A 17,021-nucleotide genomic window follows, 5' to 3' on the forward strand; every position below is an offset into this window, starting at 1 on the left:
ACACTATTTAAAAAAAAAAAAAAAAAAAAAAAAAAAAATATTGTAAAAAAAAAAACACAACGTAATTATATAAATGTTAAACTTGTGGCTTTAAAGGAAAACTCTTAAATATAGTGGTATTATTGGTGGTTTATGTGGAAGTGGTTAGGATGTTGGACTTTTGATTGGAATGTCAGGAGTTTAAATCCCAGCACTGCCAAGCTGCCACTGCTGGGCCCTTGAGCAAGGCCCATAACCCTCAACTGTTCAGTAGTGTATATTTATTTATATATATATATATATATATATATATATATATATATATATATATATATATATATATATAAAAAGAAGAGATAATTGTAGGTCGCTCTGGATAAGGGCATCTGCCAAATGTCACAAATGTAAATGTGTTTAGATAAACTGTTTCAGGTTTCACTGTTCGCACCTAAAAACAAAAGGAACATGAGCTTCTTTTCTCGCTCTTCGTTTTCGGCACCGTCCTCTTGTCCATGTTAATGGGAACTACAGCATAGAAGTAGTGGAGACAGCAAACACTGTTATAGCGATGCAGCTATAGGACACAGCTTCGCAGAGTTACAGCAGCGATCTACGAGATGTCGAGCGTGATAGCACTGACAGCGATAGCAGTCTGAGAGACCAAAGGACTAAAGCTCTATTGCATCGCTCTCTTTAGGTAGAGATGAAGTGGTACCCGGAAGTCGAAGGGTACATTGTGGGTAATGTAGGAAACCATAAACCAGAGTCAAAATATACAGACATGTCAATGAAATATGTTTAACACTGGGGGGAAAAGTCAACTCAGAATGTCACTACTAAATCAATCTTGGACCCCACTGAAGATCACATGTTAATTATATAGATTAATATGCATGTTCACAATTTGAGTTTGCGTGTTTTGGGGGTTTCCTCTGGGTACTCTGGTTTCCTTCCCCAGTCCAAAGACAAACAACCGATGATCAGTTTGACCGATATTTAAGCATTTTTCCATAATCGGATATCCATTTTGTAATATCGGCTCTACCGATAAATGGTGCCATCTGGTGGCCGTTATGAGAATTGCACGTAGAACCACCATTGCAGCACTGCATCTGGTTTATTTATTTATTTATTAGATGTTAGATTTATTTTTATGTGCTTTATTTGTTTACATTATCAAAGCTTTTATTAAAAAAAAAACACTTTAGTAACAGTGCACTTATTTTTTGCACTCTTAAGATCCCTCTATTCATTGGTGTATTAATAGTTGTTTTGTTTTATATGGAAGGAAGAAGTGAAATTGACAAAATTGTTTTAAATAACGATCTGTTAAGTTCAGTGGTGTTGTCATCATTGTGTCAAAAACTGAAGTAATACAGTAAATAAATATCTGTTCTGCATATTGGTTATCGGGCACATAAACATGCAAATAATCGGTATCGGTTATAAAATTATTATTATTTTTTAAAAATCAATATCGGTTGATCTCTAGTTGTCTGGCATCTCTAAACTGTCTGCCATGTGTGAATGGGTGTGTGTGTGTGATTGTGCCCTGCGATTGGTTTCTCACCCCGTCCAGGGTGTCCCCCGTCTTGTGCCCCGGGTCCCTGGGATGGACTCCAGGTTCCCCACAACCCTGTGTAGGATAAGTGGTACAAAAAATGGATGGATGGATGGATACAGCCATCCGTTGCTGTGAGCCAAGGGTGTAAAATTGGTCGTGCTCTTTGGGTGGGAGTAATGGCTTTATCCCCTCTCTCCCCATCGATCACTTCCCTCTGAGTGTCATGCTGTACACAGCAAGAGCAGAAAAGATGTGTTGGCTAGCTTCTCGGAGGAAGCACAAGTGAGCTGTCCCTGGCTGATCGCCATCATACGAAAAAAAAACCCCAAAACTTTTCTGTCTCGAACACAAACAAGCTCCTCGGTTTTCAATGACAGCAAATCTCCTCTCCTCCTCTTGTCATTTTGCTCATACTTAAGAGTAAGGTTTTGTGTGTAGTTTGGAACAGCTCAGGAAAACCCAGGGAATCTCAATATTATAGACAAGCCAAGGCCATCTTTCAAACCAACTGGCCAAGGAAACCAGTGAACACACATTATTCTGTATTTGCCCTGAGGCTTCCCAACCTGCTTTAAGTCAGGCCATGGATGTGTGCCCACATCAAACTCACTCCCTCCTTCACCTTGGCGCAGCGATATTTCAAAAAGGACAAGGTGGGTTATGTGAAACTTTTACCAAAATACGGTTTTGAAGGTGAGATAATGAAGCACCAACTGGAAGCTTAATGAGCGCCATGTGTTCATCTGATGAGCTAATGCGTGTACGTATTCGGGGGGGGGAGAATACCTTTATATCAAAGCAATCATTTGGCACAGGATGAAGAACCCGCTTCTCTTCCTCTCCCTCCAATTCGCCTCGGAGGAATGATGGCTAGAGTTTCACTTGGCCTTCATAAACGGTGGAATTCACCCGGCCTCTTTGTTTCCTTTCTAATCGGGCCTCTTATGCTCTGTTCTCAATCAGACACCAGTTTACATTTACTTCAAATGGCACTTAACTGATCCAGGAGGAATGGGAGCTTTGTACATTCTCTTATGACGGTGAGAGGCAGCGCTGGACAAAGGAAGGCTTGAGGTATCGTAGGATCAGATGTTTATCTGCAGCAGCTGGCCCATAGTCACGCAAAGGCATTTGAGATCATATGAAGGGATTAACCTTGCCTAATGTAGTAGTCATCATAGCTATTGTAAAACAAGAAAGCAAATCTTCACTAAAACAAGTTGCATGGTGGGGGTGATCTGATGACCTTAAGGTGTCATTGATATATAAACTATGAAATGTATATATAGTTATACCATGTTTTTTACTATTCAACCTGAAGTATCTATGGAAATAAAGCACTGATACAGGTATCAAGTAGGGATGTGACTAATAGACATGTGACAACATCGGTAATACAGGTATGGGGGGCTCCCCCCCCCGATTTATGACTGCCCGTGCGTGTTTCACTTTTGAATTGGCAGCAATTCGGGGGGGACGGGGGAACACGTCCAGTTTTTAAATGTAACTGAACTAAAAGATTTTGATTGCTATAAAATGGCAAAATGGCAAAATGACAGTGGGGGCGGTGCCACAGTGGGCAAGTGATGTAATCAGTGTGTGGCCCGAACACCGGCTATCGCAGAAAGCCTAATCTCAAGTTGCTTAAAAGTCCACCATGTTCTACGCCTTCCACTGCTCTTTTAATATGGACTAATAATCATTAAAAATGATGGTGCCAAACTGAACAATGTTAAATAACTGATGAACTTTACTCAAGATTAATAATTCCCATCCCAGTGGATTTATTATCATTATACACTGTGGCACCTGTGAAGATCCTACCTGAACCCTTCACATCTTCAGACTCGGAAAGTTAAACACGACGATATAAAATTATATTATGTTTATTATGAGGTCATTACTAAAACATGTGCAGAGTTAAAAATCACACGTTTCTTCTCCAATCTCCTCATTTATATAGCTGTAGTTTATAATAATCGTTTCTGTTTATAGTCATGGTTCTCAAAGTGGGGTCCGTGATGGAGAGCCAGGGGGTCTGTAACACAATTTTTTTTTTTTTTTTTATTATCACAAATTTTGGAAACTCATCATTATAAAAGTTAGGTCATGTCTATAAATAATGTCAACTGAATCTTATAACAATTTAAAATTAAAATGGGTTGCATGGGTGGAAAGTCCTCTGGCTTCAATAAATAGCTAGAATATTCTTTCTTACTATTATACAACAGTTAGTTCCGGTCTACTAATCTGATTGGTCAAGCAGGGTTACAAGAGTGCTTGTATTTATTATAACCTCTCTGGGACGTTTCACTGTGCATCACGCCGCTTGTCTGTTTTCACAACGTAAAATCCCACTAAAGCCGTACTACAGTAGAGTTAGAAACATCATCGTTGGACATGGCAAAAGATACATTTTTATATAAAAGCAATGCTGTAATTGGTACAAAACAGAAACCCTCGTTAGTGGTGATATTAACATGAAAAGCATAAAGTCTGAAATGTTAATGCAGCACATACACACAGACAGGCTAGAGAGTTTAGTCTGTTACCAGCTGGAACAGGAAAAGAGGACGGCTAATAATCTAAGGCTAGAAGAGCAAACCCAAGGAAGAGCTGCACGTGAGGATGAACAGAACAGCAAGTCAACACGGAACAGGAAGAGCCACTCTGAAACTCCATAACAGCTTCCCCAGATGTGCACGCACACGTACGTGCACACACACACACACACACCAAAAGACACTGTTTACATCAGGAGGAGAAGAGATTAGAAGTGCTCTTTGCACTAAACCCATAAACACACACTCTGACAGGCTTTATAGTCTCTTCATGTAGTCCAAAAGCCCTGCGAGGTGTTGGGTGACAAGTGGACCACTTTATCCATAAAAACATGTCTCCTAGCTTTCGAAGTTGATCTCCACTAAAAATACCTCGCACACAAAGTGCAGAAATATCCGTGTGGAATGTCAACTACTCCTCACAATAGCCATTCTAGGGCTCGTACTATGAAAGACGATCGTTTACTCACCAAAGTGAAGTCCCAGTGAGGGCCGGGTGTAAGAAAGGCGAAAGAACTTCCTCTTCTCAAAGCAGGCCTGTGGCAAACAAAATGAGAGTCATGAAATAAGAGCAACTGTTAAAAACACAAACCGCTATTTACGTATAACCGATTTCAAAACATAAATCCTGCAGGTTAGCGCAAGCAAAAGAATACTAATCCTGACTCGAAGGTCATATGCTGATAATTTTCTTAGAACCAAAGTGCGCCGACCTTAACAGAGACAAATACAGGACATCCTGAGGTGCACATGCAGTACATAAATAATTACTAACAATATATTGTGCCAGGACTAAAATCCCAGAGATACTTTGGGAATAATTACATTACCAGATCTAGCAGTTTTTTGTGATTGTTGCAGCCAAAATGTTTGATTTTGCTGCGGCTATTTTGTGTGAAGTTTTTTCGAATTGGCGAAATTGCAGTTGCAGGAAACTGTTTCGCACGGTCTTTCACAGCGATGTTTGTTGGTAAATGAGACCTTTTAGCTGTACTTGTCTTCGACGCACATGAATCGAAGAGGGCTTTGGCCTATATGCACGTTGCGATGACATCCATGATGTGTCTTAACCCAAATCTGCAGTTACTCTGAAAAATTGCAAGCTCCTGCGAATACTGTGGAGTTTCCTTGCTTGTGCTCATTTGTGCGATCTGATCTACCCACATAAAACTAATCCACTCCGAATAGTCCTCATGTCTACATGGTCATCCCCATCACCAGAATTCATTTATACTATACTTATAGGACACCTGACCATCACAGCCATATGTGGTTCTTCCCTAAAGTGTAGCCATAAAGTTGGACGCACACAATTGTATGGAACGTCTTTGTAGGCTGTATCAGTACAATTTCCCTTCACTGAAACCAAGAGACCCAAACCTGCTCCAGCATGATAACTATCCTGTGCACAAAGAGAGCTCCATGAAGACATGAACTGCCAAGGTTGGAGTAAAAAAACTCGAGTGTCCTGCACAGAGCCCCGACCTCAACCCCACTGAGCACCTTTCGGATGAATTTGAACGCCAACTGCACACCAAACCTCCTCGCCCAATATTAATACCTGACCTCTTGTGACACGAATCCCCACAGCTACGCTCCAAAACCTAGTGGAAAGCCCTCCTAGAAAATAGGAGGTTATTCTAACAATAAAAGAGGAATAAATCTGAAATGGGTTGCTCAAGAAGTACACATGGGTCTGAAGGCCATATATGTGTTCATTGCCCTTAGTCACGTAAGGCATGAACTTGTTCGTCATACACTATTACATTACCTTAGCAACCATTTATTCTGCCTAGTCAGGTTTCCGGGCAACAAAAACATGAAACTACCTAGCAGACCGGAGCTTTTACTTACCCTGTGGACTAGCTAATGAACTGGTCATCCATTCACACCAGAGTCATGCATCTGCATTCCTCCATTCCTATAACTTAATATCAAACACACGTTACGTACCACACCCCGAGCCTGGTGTAGCGCTGCTTTCCGTGATGCTGCATCTTCAGCTGATGGTTGCAAAAGCAGGCGGAGAGGAATGAAGCTGTCAAACATGAGCCATTGCACCAACTCTTAATCCCCTAGCTTCTGCACTCATTCAGAGGATCCAGTGCACCACGTCTTCTCCTCCTAATTCCCTCTCTTTGTCCGAAAGCAGCGCAGCTCTTTATTTGGGGCCTGGAAACAACTGTGCGTGCAGGGTCATGTTGACACAGATAACGAGTCCTTTTTCAGCTGCACAGGTGAGAACCCCCTCCCTAACACACTGAAACATTCTTGCATTCATCAGCTAATCTGCAGTGTGTGAGTGAGTCTGACCGGTGCTACCACCCACGGACTCCATCTGAGTGGATCACTTCAACCACAGTGCAAGTATTGACTTTTTTATTACAGATAACAGTTAGGGCTCGGGAACGGTCTCCGTTGTTCTCAGATGTTCCTGTGGTACATCTACATTATCTATGTAAATCTACATTAAAGACACCCTGAAACAAAAAAAAAATGCCCTTTGTAACTGTAATTACTTCACATCCCTGGCTTTTATGCAATAAAAGCTTTGTACCAGGGTTGTACAGCTGATTATTTTAACTTCCTCAGTTAATTACGACATAATTAACCAGGACACTGTGTATTAGCACTAGCCATGTAGCTGGAACATTAGACATTATAAATTCATTAATAAGTTTATGTTACACCAATTACTTTCCTTCAAATATGGTATTTTAAAGCTCCCTAAATCAAGTTTCTTATTTTGGCACAAAGCATTACAGGCCTGCCATAGCTTGAGGGTTAAGACACTGGCCGCCTGATCAGAAAGTCATGAGTTCAAATCCCAGCTTGAGTAAGGTCGTTAACCCTTGACTGCTCAGTTTTAAAAATGAGATAAGAGTGTCTACCAATGACATAAATGTAAATATAAAATGCTGACTGAAGATTTCGTAAAGGAAGGAAGCAACAAAGCTTCTGATAAGTAGGTTTTCCTCCTATTTTATACCTATACAGAGGAGAAGAAATAAAAGAATTGAGAGGTACTTCACCTCTCAGGTCACAAGTAGTAGACCGTGTAAATCACCATGCAGACTCTGACCCTTTGTATTCATTGCCAATTGATTAGATTGAAGGATGGAGGGGTAACGTCATATCTACCCCCTCGCTGATGAAACTTTTTAAAGGCACACGAGCACTGAGGCATTCTTCTTACTCTACGGTAAACTCTCCTCTGGGACACGACACTTGCCTCCTTTCAGCTGCTGTCCCTCTTCTCTCATCCATTTGTTATTGTAGCACACAGGGAATGTGGCCACAGCTAACAGAGATGTGTGCCGAGTCAGGGTGGTCTGTAAATGGTCGCTCGGTCCTCGCTGGGGTCTGCCCAAGCAGCTACAGTTAGTCTTGCATTACACAAAACTTTAAATTTAATAACTTCGATAAGAAGATAATCTATGACACTTAAGCCCATCTTGCTCTGAAACTTTTACTGAGGTGAGCCAAACAGGTTTCAACCCTCAACATTCTGAAGGTAGGAGCCAGAAAAGTGCACATAAGACATCCGGTGCTCTGTATGCAACGGGTGGAGCGCCTGACACGGAGACCACTTGCACTATTAACGGTCGCAGTGCTAATTCACAGTTCCAGCACTATCTAAATGTGTAAACGTTGATTAGGAGTGTGCGCTTGTAATGATAGTTTGATGAAGGTGGAGCAATTTTTTCCTGTAGAACAATCAAGCCCAAGAAGGAAAGTAAAAGAAACGGTGAGGTTTGAAGCACGCTGCAAGACGTGAGAAGTAGAAACAAGCAGGCGCTTTGCGTTATTTCACAAATGCTGTAACCAAAACCTACCTATGCTCGTCAAATGCAGCCTCTTGTACAAACCTGTACTTGAGCGAGCTGTGCATCATCCTTACAAAACTCCTGAACATTGTTGCTAGGAAAAGAAGAAGTGAGCTCATGTATAGTGTATGAGTGTAGGTGTGATGTGAGGGATCATATCACTGCAGTATAATAGTTGGGGAAATCTGTGAAAGAGAATGTGATATGGCTGAGAGAAAAATGAAAGAAAGAGCAGTAATTGCCTTAAGGCCAAGAAGAATTTCCACATGAATGCTGGATTATGTTTGATGACAGAATCACAGGAAATAACAAGCAAGCCCAAACTCTCTCTGTGTCCGTGTGCGAGAGTAAGAAACGCTTAGGTTGTTTCCGGGACTGCATTAGGTGGGTGCTGGTGTGAAAGGCATGGACCTAGTGAGCTGCAGCTGCAGTGGTTAGTCGACCAACCAGTTTTACTGATAGTGAAAATTCAAATAAAACTTTTATAGTATATAATTAATTTTTTTTTTATAAAAAATTTTTTTAAAAGCACACATGGGAAGTCATAATATTTTATGCAAACTTTTCACTGATGTTTGTTCAATGTGTAAATCACAGCATTGTGTATATGTAGATTTGTTAAAACATGTGCAATGCGTCATCAATCAGTGGCATCGCTTTAGAGTGACCATGAACATCTCTTTTGGCAAATACATTTGTCTCGACAAGGACAGGACACGCACGGAGACGCACTTAAGGAAATAAGAAACTCCCTCATCGCCAATTTGATCAGCTAAACAATCAGAGCTCTTTCTCCCGCAAGCCTCCACTGCTGATTGTGTATGCTCTTGTAGTACCGCAAAGGGCCGACAGTGCAGCATGTGATGAAAATACTACTGAGGGTCGAAGGGCGTCTGACAGCTGACAGTTGGCTTGGTGTTTCAAAATACTAAATCAAGAGCATCATGGTGGTGCGGCTATACTATAGCTCATGCTTCTGAATCCCACTGCCTGCTGCACTACACGCATCGGCCTAGGTGCGACATTAACAACTTTATCAGATGATGATGATATTGAACAGGGTTCGTCATACCTCATTCCCAGAGTCCCCTTGGACAGGCTCCAGGCTCCCCGCAATAAGCGGTACAGAAACTGGATGGACGGATATTGACCACGGCTTCAAACCCGTCCACTCCCAGTAATTCATATACTGTATCTGTATTAAATGCATTTAACTGGCTTTAAACGCTATGTGGTATGTTGACACCTAACCATCATGCCCAAATGTGTTTGTTGAACAGATTTATTCCCCCTTTGCTGTTATAATAACCTCCACTCTTCTGGGAAGGCTTTCCACTAGATTTTGGAGCGTGGCTGTGGGGATTTGTGTTCATTCAACAACAAGGGTATTAGAGAAGTCAGGCACTGATGTTGAGTCGGGGTCTGGGGTGCAGTCTGGGGTGCAGTCGGTGTTCCAGTTCATCCCAAAGGTGTTCAGTGGTGTTGTGGTCAGGGCTCTGTGCAGGTCCCTCAAGTTCAAGTCCAACGTTGGCAAACCATGTCTTCATGGACCTTGTTTTGTGCACAGCAACACGGTCATACTTTCTTTCATTCCCTGATGGGTTGGCTACCATATTTGTGACTGAAATAAATGAGATTTGAACTAAACAGGTAAATCCTTCGCTATATATTTTGATGAAATAGTAAACAACCCTCCCTCCAAAACTCACCTACCCACCCTTCCTCCCACAGACACTCAAACACGCCCTCGAATTAATCTGGAAGGTTGGAGAGCGTAAACAGAACAATTCAATATTTCACACAGTCTAGCGCTTACATACTCCTCCTCACACCCACACAAATGCCACGGGCCATTTCTGACACACTCTTACCCCAAAGCCAGAACAATAAGCCTACGTCAAAACAAGATTAAACCTCGCTGAGAATACCTGTGTGGTAATGTGTACCGACAGCCGTAATCTTTTCTACCGCTCTGTACATGTGAATAACCTCAGAGTTATTCTGCGTGGGAAACCTTCCTCCTGAGCATTACAAATGTCTCGTGTTCGAGAGCGGGCAGTAAAGAGGACGACGCTGAGGGCCTATAGCCTAAGAATGCGAACTATGGATTAGAGTCAAACTTCAATTTGTTATTTATATGGTGGGAATAATGATGAATAAGTGTGCATGACTCAAGAGCAGCTTGGGCATGTGCGTTTGTTTTTAATGTAGGGATGCTAGGGACGGGGTAGCAAAGTAATCACGTCAGACATTTCCAAGGAGTGCACTGCACAGATGAGACAATATTAACAGGGTCATTAAGATCACATTATCGGTGTGAGAAAAGCTTCGTTCTCTAAGAAGCTCTGACCAATGAGCTATCATATATCACTCTACAGCTATAGACCAGACAAAAAAAAAAACATGTTCTCTTGCTTCAATTCATAGTTATAGCTTCATAGTAAACCCAAAAAAAAACCCCATAGCGCCGAACTATACCTTCTCTCAAACTGACATGGCGTTAGATTCATTTAATCAGTCTGAAGAGTTAGTCAACTGTGCTGAGTGTATTGTTTATTAAAAAAATAATTTTAAAAAGATCTATACAATTGTAAAAAGCTTTACAATTATCTTGGAAATCTTCCCAAATGCTCTGTTCTTGATTCAATCATAATCAGTTTTTCTAAAATGGCAGGAAATTAAGAGTTAAGCTTTCTTTGTCTTTATATTAATACTCTAATGACAATCAGTACATTTACATGAACAATAATCCAATATTAACCAGATAAAGACGATAAGAAACTAACATGAAAACAGCAATTTTTAATTACCTTAATCCGACTAAAGTCATACTCGACGTAAACACAAATGGAATTAAAACGTGTGGAGTATTCCTGTTTTAGTCACGTTATCGACGTGTATTACAGACATGTACACACCTTAATCACATTATTAACGTCGGGTGGGAGTTTCTACCACATTTTGTGACAGGACATGATCACCCACGGCAGTGCTCCACCGTTTGATGGCAAACAAGAGAGCACGGCTGTGTCCCAAACTGCGTACTTACCTGCTATATAGTAGGCGAGATACATGTATTTCAGCCACAATATAGACGGTATGTACGTGGTTTGGGACGCAGCCCACGGCTTCAAGCAGTTGTCTATTAGCACGTACAACATGACAAAAAATTAACTGCACTTGAAGCGTTTGTAAAAATTTTAAATAAAAACACCCAAAACTGTATACGGTACCATAAGGAAGACCAACTGTATGTCGATACGTGAAATTCTGTAGGGAACGTTGGACAGTGTGGCGTGGGGATGTAATGACGTGTGCCATTAATCGATCTATGTGCTACATCATGTAAAACCTGAACATGAAAGGAATATTCTAAAAGCAACTTGTGTATACACCTTAATCAGTATATTGTCTTATTCAGGTCAATAATTAGATTACTGCTGTCCAGGTAAACGTAGTCATAGGTATGGAGACGCCCTGTAGTTTCTTCTTGCAAAATGGCCAACGTTATAATGTACTTTTTTGAGGATCATGGGAAAGATTAACCATGAGTGCCAGTGTAAATTTGCTTTATCTGTGGCTCATAACAGAAACTTTACTGTGATTTTTTTTTCCGTGATGAAGAACTCACGAGTGTGTATGTAGCGCCACCATGTGGCGACAGGAGGAATTACACAAGTCAGCCACCTGCCACTATAGTTAACTAAATTTATTTTTTAAAAAGAAAAAAAAACTCTTAAGTGTAATATGTTTGTGCTGATTAGCCAGAGGTACAGCTTATATCTCACTCATTGTTTTTCTTTATTTCTCTCTTTTTTAAAAAAAAAAAAAATTATTTTATAAAGAACAGGCTTTTCACCATGGGCTCTGTACTTGAGGTGTGCGGTAAACAAATGAAGTTAGCTCATAAGCTAAAATCACAAAACGCTCAAATTAAACTAAACGTTAGCTTAGGCAAGTTGGGATAAACTCACAAGATACAGGCTTCAAAAACACATCAAAGCAATAAATCTATATTTAATTTAAAAAAATAAATAAATAAATAAATAAATAAAAAGTCATGCGAACAGAACGAGAACCGTTTATGAAGCAAACAATATGTTTTGCGCCATGACAGTACAAAGAATGTCTACGCATGAATTGTAATGCACAGCAAGCCGACGCGCCAGGAAGTGGAGTTAAAATGAAGTTAGATATGAAGAGTTAGCCTTTCAGCTCGCCGCCATTTTCTCCTCACCGTTGGCTGCTGCTGCTACTGCTCCCGGGGGAGGAAGAATCCGGCGCGAGGACACTCGACCGTCTCTTACAGCTCGCTTTTCTCTTCGGTCTCTCATTCCTCTCCTCCGGCACCGCTTCTCGTATCACATCTGTTTCCTCCATTTTAAATGAAGACGTAAACAACAAAAAAAGAACTCTATATTTCTGCGATATAAACTGAAGGGAAATGTGTAAACACAGACTGATATGGAGGGCAAGTGTTTGAATATGGCGGAAACTTGAATCGTGACCAATAAGAAAGAGAATAGGTTGTGGTTGCTAGGATACGGGGTTGAATGGGCGGGGTCATTATGAAAGCGGTTATTCTGTGTACAGTGCAAAGCGCCATTGTTGCAACTGACATTCTGGTGTTTGCTCTGGGAAGCGACTGTGTTTTATTTGCTGGTAAATTCCAGTGAACTTGCCAACTGCTTTTGTATTTGAATAAAAAGCCAAACCAAAGCGCTTCTTTTGTGGAAAAACATCAAGCACATATACACAGTCATGCCATCTGTTGGTTACAAACACAAACTGTTCCTACAGAGATAAAGATAAAGACACGACTTTTTAATGGATTCCATGTACTAGGGTGCCATTTTGCCTGTTAAAAAATGTATTTCATTTTTTTTTTAAACATTGAGTTTAAGAAAATATGCATTTAACTGTTTACATTTATCTCATTTTACTGTTTTAGCATAGTATTAGATATACACAAACTGTCCATGCTGGGGGGAAAAACAAACAAATAAAGAAACCACATAAATTGTAATGGTTTCCACTACAAATACCACTATAAACCATTAACTAATCATTAAAACCATTACTGGTCATTAAAAATCCCAGGGCTCTCATCATACAAGAGTTATGGGTATAACCCCGGTGTCCTGGCGAAATTACCCCATTAGCCCATTAGGGCTATCATGGCCCCCTATTAGTCCCCATCTCTGAATTGACTACATCACTCTCTCCTCTCCACTAATAGCTGGTGTGTGGTGGGCGTTCTGGTGCAATATGGCTGCTGTTGCATCATCCAGGTGGCTGCTACACACTAGTGGTGGTTGAGGGGATCTCCCTCATACTATGTAAGCGCTTTGAGTGTCTAGAAAATGTAAATATAAATGTAGAAAATCTATATAAATGTAACAGTAACTAACTAACCAACTAATTACCATTATTGGTCCTTAATGGTATCGACTAGACATAACATGCCACCAATAGAAGGCAACAAATTACCAGTAGCAACCCACAGGGACCATTATAATTGCATTTAAAATCCATACAATTCCCATTATAACCATTAAAACCATGACAAATTCTGTGATGGTTTCTATTGTTTTTATTTATTTATTTATTTTTATTTTTATTTTATTTTTCCAATGGGGCATTTGATTAGCTGCTAATCTTTTATGCAATTATCATAACACTAAAGACACCGATTTACTAATGGTTTACTTAAAAATTTACATTAATTTATCTTCAGTAACCACTCCATCCTGATCAAGGTTATGGTGGATCCAGAGTCTATCCCATGAACACTAGATGTCAAGTCAGAAAAAAAATGCTCAATGGATGAATTTCCTGAAGATCATAGGAAGAAGAAAAGTACATTTGTTCATTCAGTGATAATGTAATATGCACTTACAGGTCACTTTTGAAAGTACAACCGTTATTACGAAAAAAAAGTAAATTATTAATTTTAAATAATGTATGTTAAATTAATAACATATGTTAACCCCCCCCACACACACACACACAGCATTATATCTGTGCAGAGTTTCACATGTTTTACACGGCTTAGCTTGGGCTTCCTCTGGATTTTAAAGTTTCCTCCCACCTCCAGAACCATTCCAGTATGTGGGTTGGTTATGATTAATTGCTCCTACGGGATGTGTGAATGAGTGTGTGAATGTGTGTGCATGGTGCTCTGCGATTGATTGGCATCTCCTCCAGGGTGTTCCCATGAGTGTAGATGAATGAATAAATAAATGAATTAAATGCATTTTCTTTGGAGTTCTCTTCATGTTGCAAGCATATGAGGTAGATATCGCTATATAATGTGCTTTCACTTCAGATTACAAATCTTACATTCACAGAAGCAGCAGCTCTGGCAGGCAACTTAATTCCCTTGAACATCCTCAAGCGCTAGCACCTAACAAAAACTTTATTCAGTCTCTAAATGTTCATCAGTAAAAACAAATACACAAATATGTATCAGTAAGAAAAATGAAAAGGCAGAAACCGCCATGACACATTTCACTTTATTAAAAAATTACAGCCAAACCCACACAATACAGATCCTGTTTTAAAGAACACCATATATTATTAACATCAACTGAGCAAACAACTCCATTACAATATTATAAATATAAAACAAGAAGGCATTTTTATTATACGTTTGACTCTGAGCAGCTTAGGCTAATAAAGCATGAAGAATTCCCAGAAGGCATAACTCCTAACAAATGAGCTGCTCTCTAAAGATTTATTTCAGGACATATAAATGTGCCCACTGGAATAACTAAGCACTGCGTCAGCACTCCTGGTGAGGCTCCAATAAACTGTTCTACTACAGCACAATGCTCCCTGGCATGGTGAGACACCGCTGGAGAGAATTTCACTAAAACTATCCATAAGTAGTGCCACTAAAATGTTTAAACCAAAAAGATCAACTCAACTCATATTTTAATCATAAAATAAACCTTTTATACAAATAATGATCACATATTGATTACAAATACAGATACTGGCTGTTTCCTTTAATATGGTATTATGCTTCAATTCAATTTTATTTGTATAGCACTTTGAACAACGGACATTGTCTCAAAGCAGCTTTACAGAAATATATAAACACAGAATACAGATTTTAAGTGTGTGAATTTATCCCTATTGAGCAAGCCGGTGGCAACGGTGGCGAGGAAAAACTCCCTAAGGTGAAATGAGGAAGACACCTTGAGAGGAACCAGACTCAGAAGGGAACCCATCCTCATCTGGGTAACAACGGATAGTCTGAAAGTAAAGAAACGTTCATTATAGTTTTTATATGAAGTCTGTTTGTTGAACTAGTCCACTGTTCACTAAAGGAGACTTGAGTGCAAAGTGGTAATTGCAGTCCTGAAGCCATACCAGCAACCGTATTCCCAGCAAACACATCACAACCGTTCATGTGAAATTGAGGTTCAAAACCATTTCCATGGTACTTCAAGCAGCACCATCCTCAGCAATCTCCAGGCTGTAGCCTCCAGTTGATGATAACTCCAACCAGAAGTAGGGCATCAGAATAGATCAGGCAGGTCTGGAGAGGAGAAAGGGTCAGGATCACTGGCATCTCTATAAAATCATGTGTGCCTCTATAGAGGGAGAGAGGGAGATGGAGGTAAAGAGTGAGAGAGAGAGAGAGAGAGAGAGAGAGAGAGATTATTAGGTATGCTTACTATCCCGCAATGGATAAGACTGTGTACTTTGCGTAAAAGAAAGTCTACTCATGGTAAGCTTGCGTAAACAAATATGTTTTCAGCCTAGACATAAACACTGAGACTGTGTCTGAGTCCCGAACACTAATTGGAAGGCTGTTCCATACCTGTGGGGCTTTATAAGAGAAAGCTCTTCCCCCTGCTGTAGCCTTCACTATTTGAGGTACCAACAAATAGCCTGCAGCTTTTGATCTAAGTAGGCGTGGCAGATCATAAAAGACCGAAAGTTTGCTCAGGTACTGTGGCGCAAGACCACAGTCAGTGCTTTATAAGTTAATAATAGTATTTTATAATCAATTCGGGATTTCACTGGGAGCCAATGCAGTTTGGATAAGATTGGAGTGATGTGATCATATCTTCTGGTTCTAGTAAGGACACTAGCAGCAACTGCATTCTGCATTACAATAATCCAACCAAGAGGTGATGAAAGCATGAACTAAAATTTCTACATCATGTAATGACATTATATTTCTTATCTTAGCAATATTTCTGAGATGAAAGAAGGCTATCTTAGTAATATTATCTACACAAGCTTCAAATGAAAGACTGGAGTCAATAATCACACCAAGGTCTTTTGCTGCTGCACATGATGAAACGGAAAGACCATCCAGAGTTGCTGTGTAATCAGAAAGTTTTATTCTAGCTGCATATGGTCCTAGTACAAGTACTTCTGTCTTGTCAGAATTAGGTAGGAAGGAAGTTAATAAGCATTCAGTGTCTAATGTGCTTTACACATTCCTCAACTTTATTAAGGTGCTGTCTGTTGTCTGGCTTTGCTGAAACGTACATCTGTGAATGTTTATAGTGTTAACATTTTTAGCCAACAGAGGGCATCACAGCTTCAACAGTGCATGTTTGAAAACTCCATTAAAGAATCCATTTAAGAAAGAAGGATTGAATAATCAGTGGTAAATCCAATCTTCAGTCCTGGGTTGAAAACATCTAAATTGATCACCTGAGGGTCCCCCCCCCCCAAAAAAAAACCAAACAAACAAAAAAAAAAGCCAAGCTGCATCAGGATTTATGCATGTTCATAATAATATTTACAGTCATCACTGAAACAGTGAAAATGTAATCAATTACAGAGTGCAGGACCATTTTTTTCCCTTATATAAAATTATGAAGATTATCAACACATTATTTTTTTTTAAAGCAAAGCAATATGGCAGATGGAAATGTAGTGTAGTTGTGCATTTACACTATATGCCCAAATGTCTGTGGTCACCTGACCATCACATTCATATGTGCTTGTTTATTTAGTCACTCCTTTGCTGATATAAGAACTGAAAAGGCTTTCCGCTATTTTTCGGAGCCTGGCTGTGGGGATTTGTGTTGATTCAGCTATATGAGTATTACTGAGGTCAGG

At 40.0% G+C, this 17,021-nt stretch overlaps 1 protein-coding gene and 1 long non-coding RNA gene across 3 annotated transcripts in view; both read right to left on the bottom strand.

Moving 5' to 3' along the window:
• Positions 1–12,402, bottom strand: part of net1 (neuroepithelial cell transforming 1) — a 28,937-nt gene extending 16,535 nt beyond the window's left edge. The window contains exons 1-2 of one of the 2 annotated variants that reach the window (XM_017494611.3): positions 12,169–12,402; positions 4,575–4,641 (exon numbers count right to left, since the gene is read on the bottom strand). In XM_017494611.3, the coding sequence (XP_017350100.1) occupies positions 4,575–4,641; positions 12,169–12,311 (210 nt within the window). In that variant the 5' untranslated portion in view covers positions 12,312–12,402. Of the gene's footprint in view, positions 1–4,574; positions 4,642–6,057; positions 6,117–12,168 lie in introns of those variants that run through there. The other variant, XM_017494612.3, reaches the window with a different exon arrangement.
• Positions 12,403–14,432: 2,030 nt separating this feature from the next.
• Positions 14,433–17,021, bottom strand: part of LOC108279743 (uncharacterized) — a 29,952-nt gene continuing 27,363 nt past the window's right edge. The window contains exon 4 of the long non-coding RNA XR_008398401.1: positions 14,433–15,532. This is a non-coding gene — a long non-coding RNA (uncharacterized LOC108279743). The remainder of the gene's footprint in view (positions 15,533–17,021) is intronic.

The sequence above is a fragment of the Ictalurus punctatus genome, chromosome 19 (assembly GCF_001660625.3).
Source record: "Ictalurus punctatus breed USDA103 chromosome 19, Coco_2.0, whole genome shotgun sequence".
Lineage (NCBI taxonomy): Eukaryota > Metazoa > Chordata > Actinopteri > Siluriformes > Ictaluridae > Ictalurus > Ictalurus punctatus.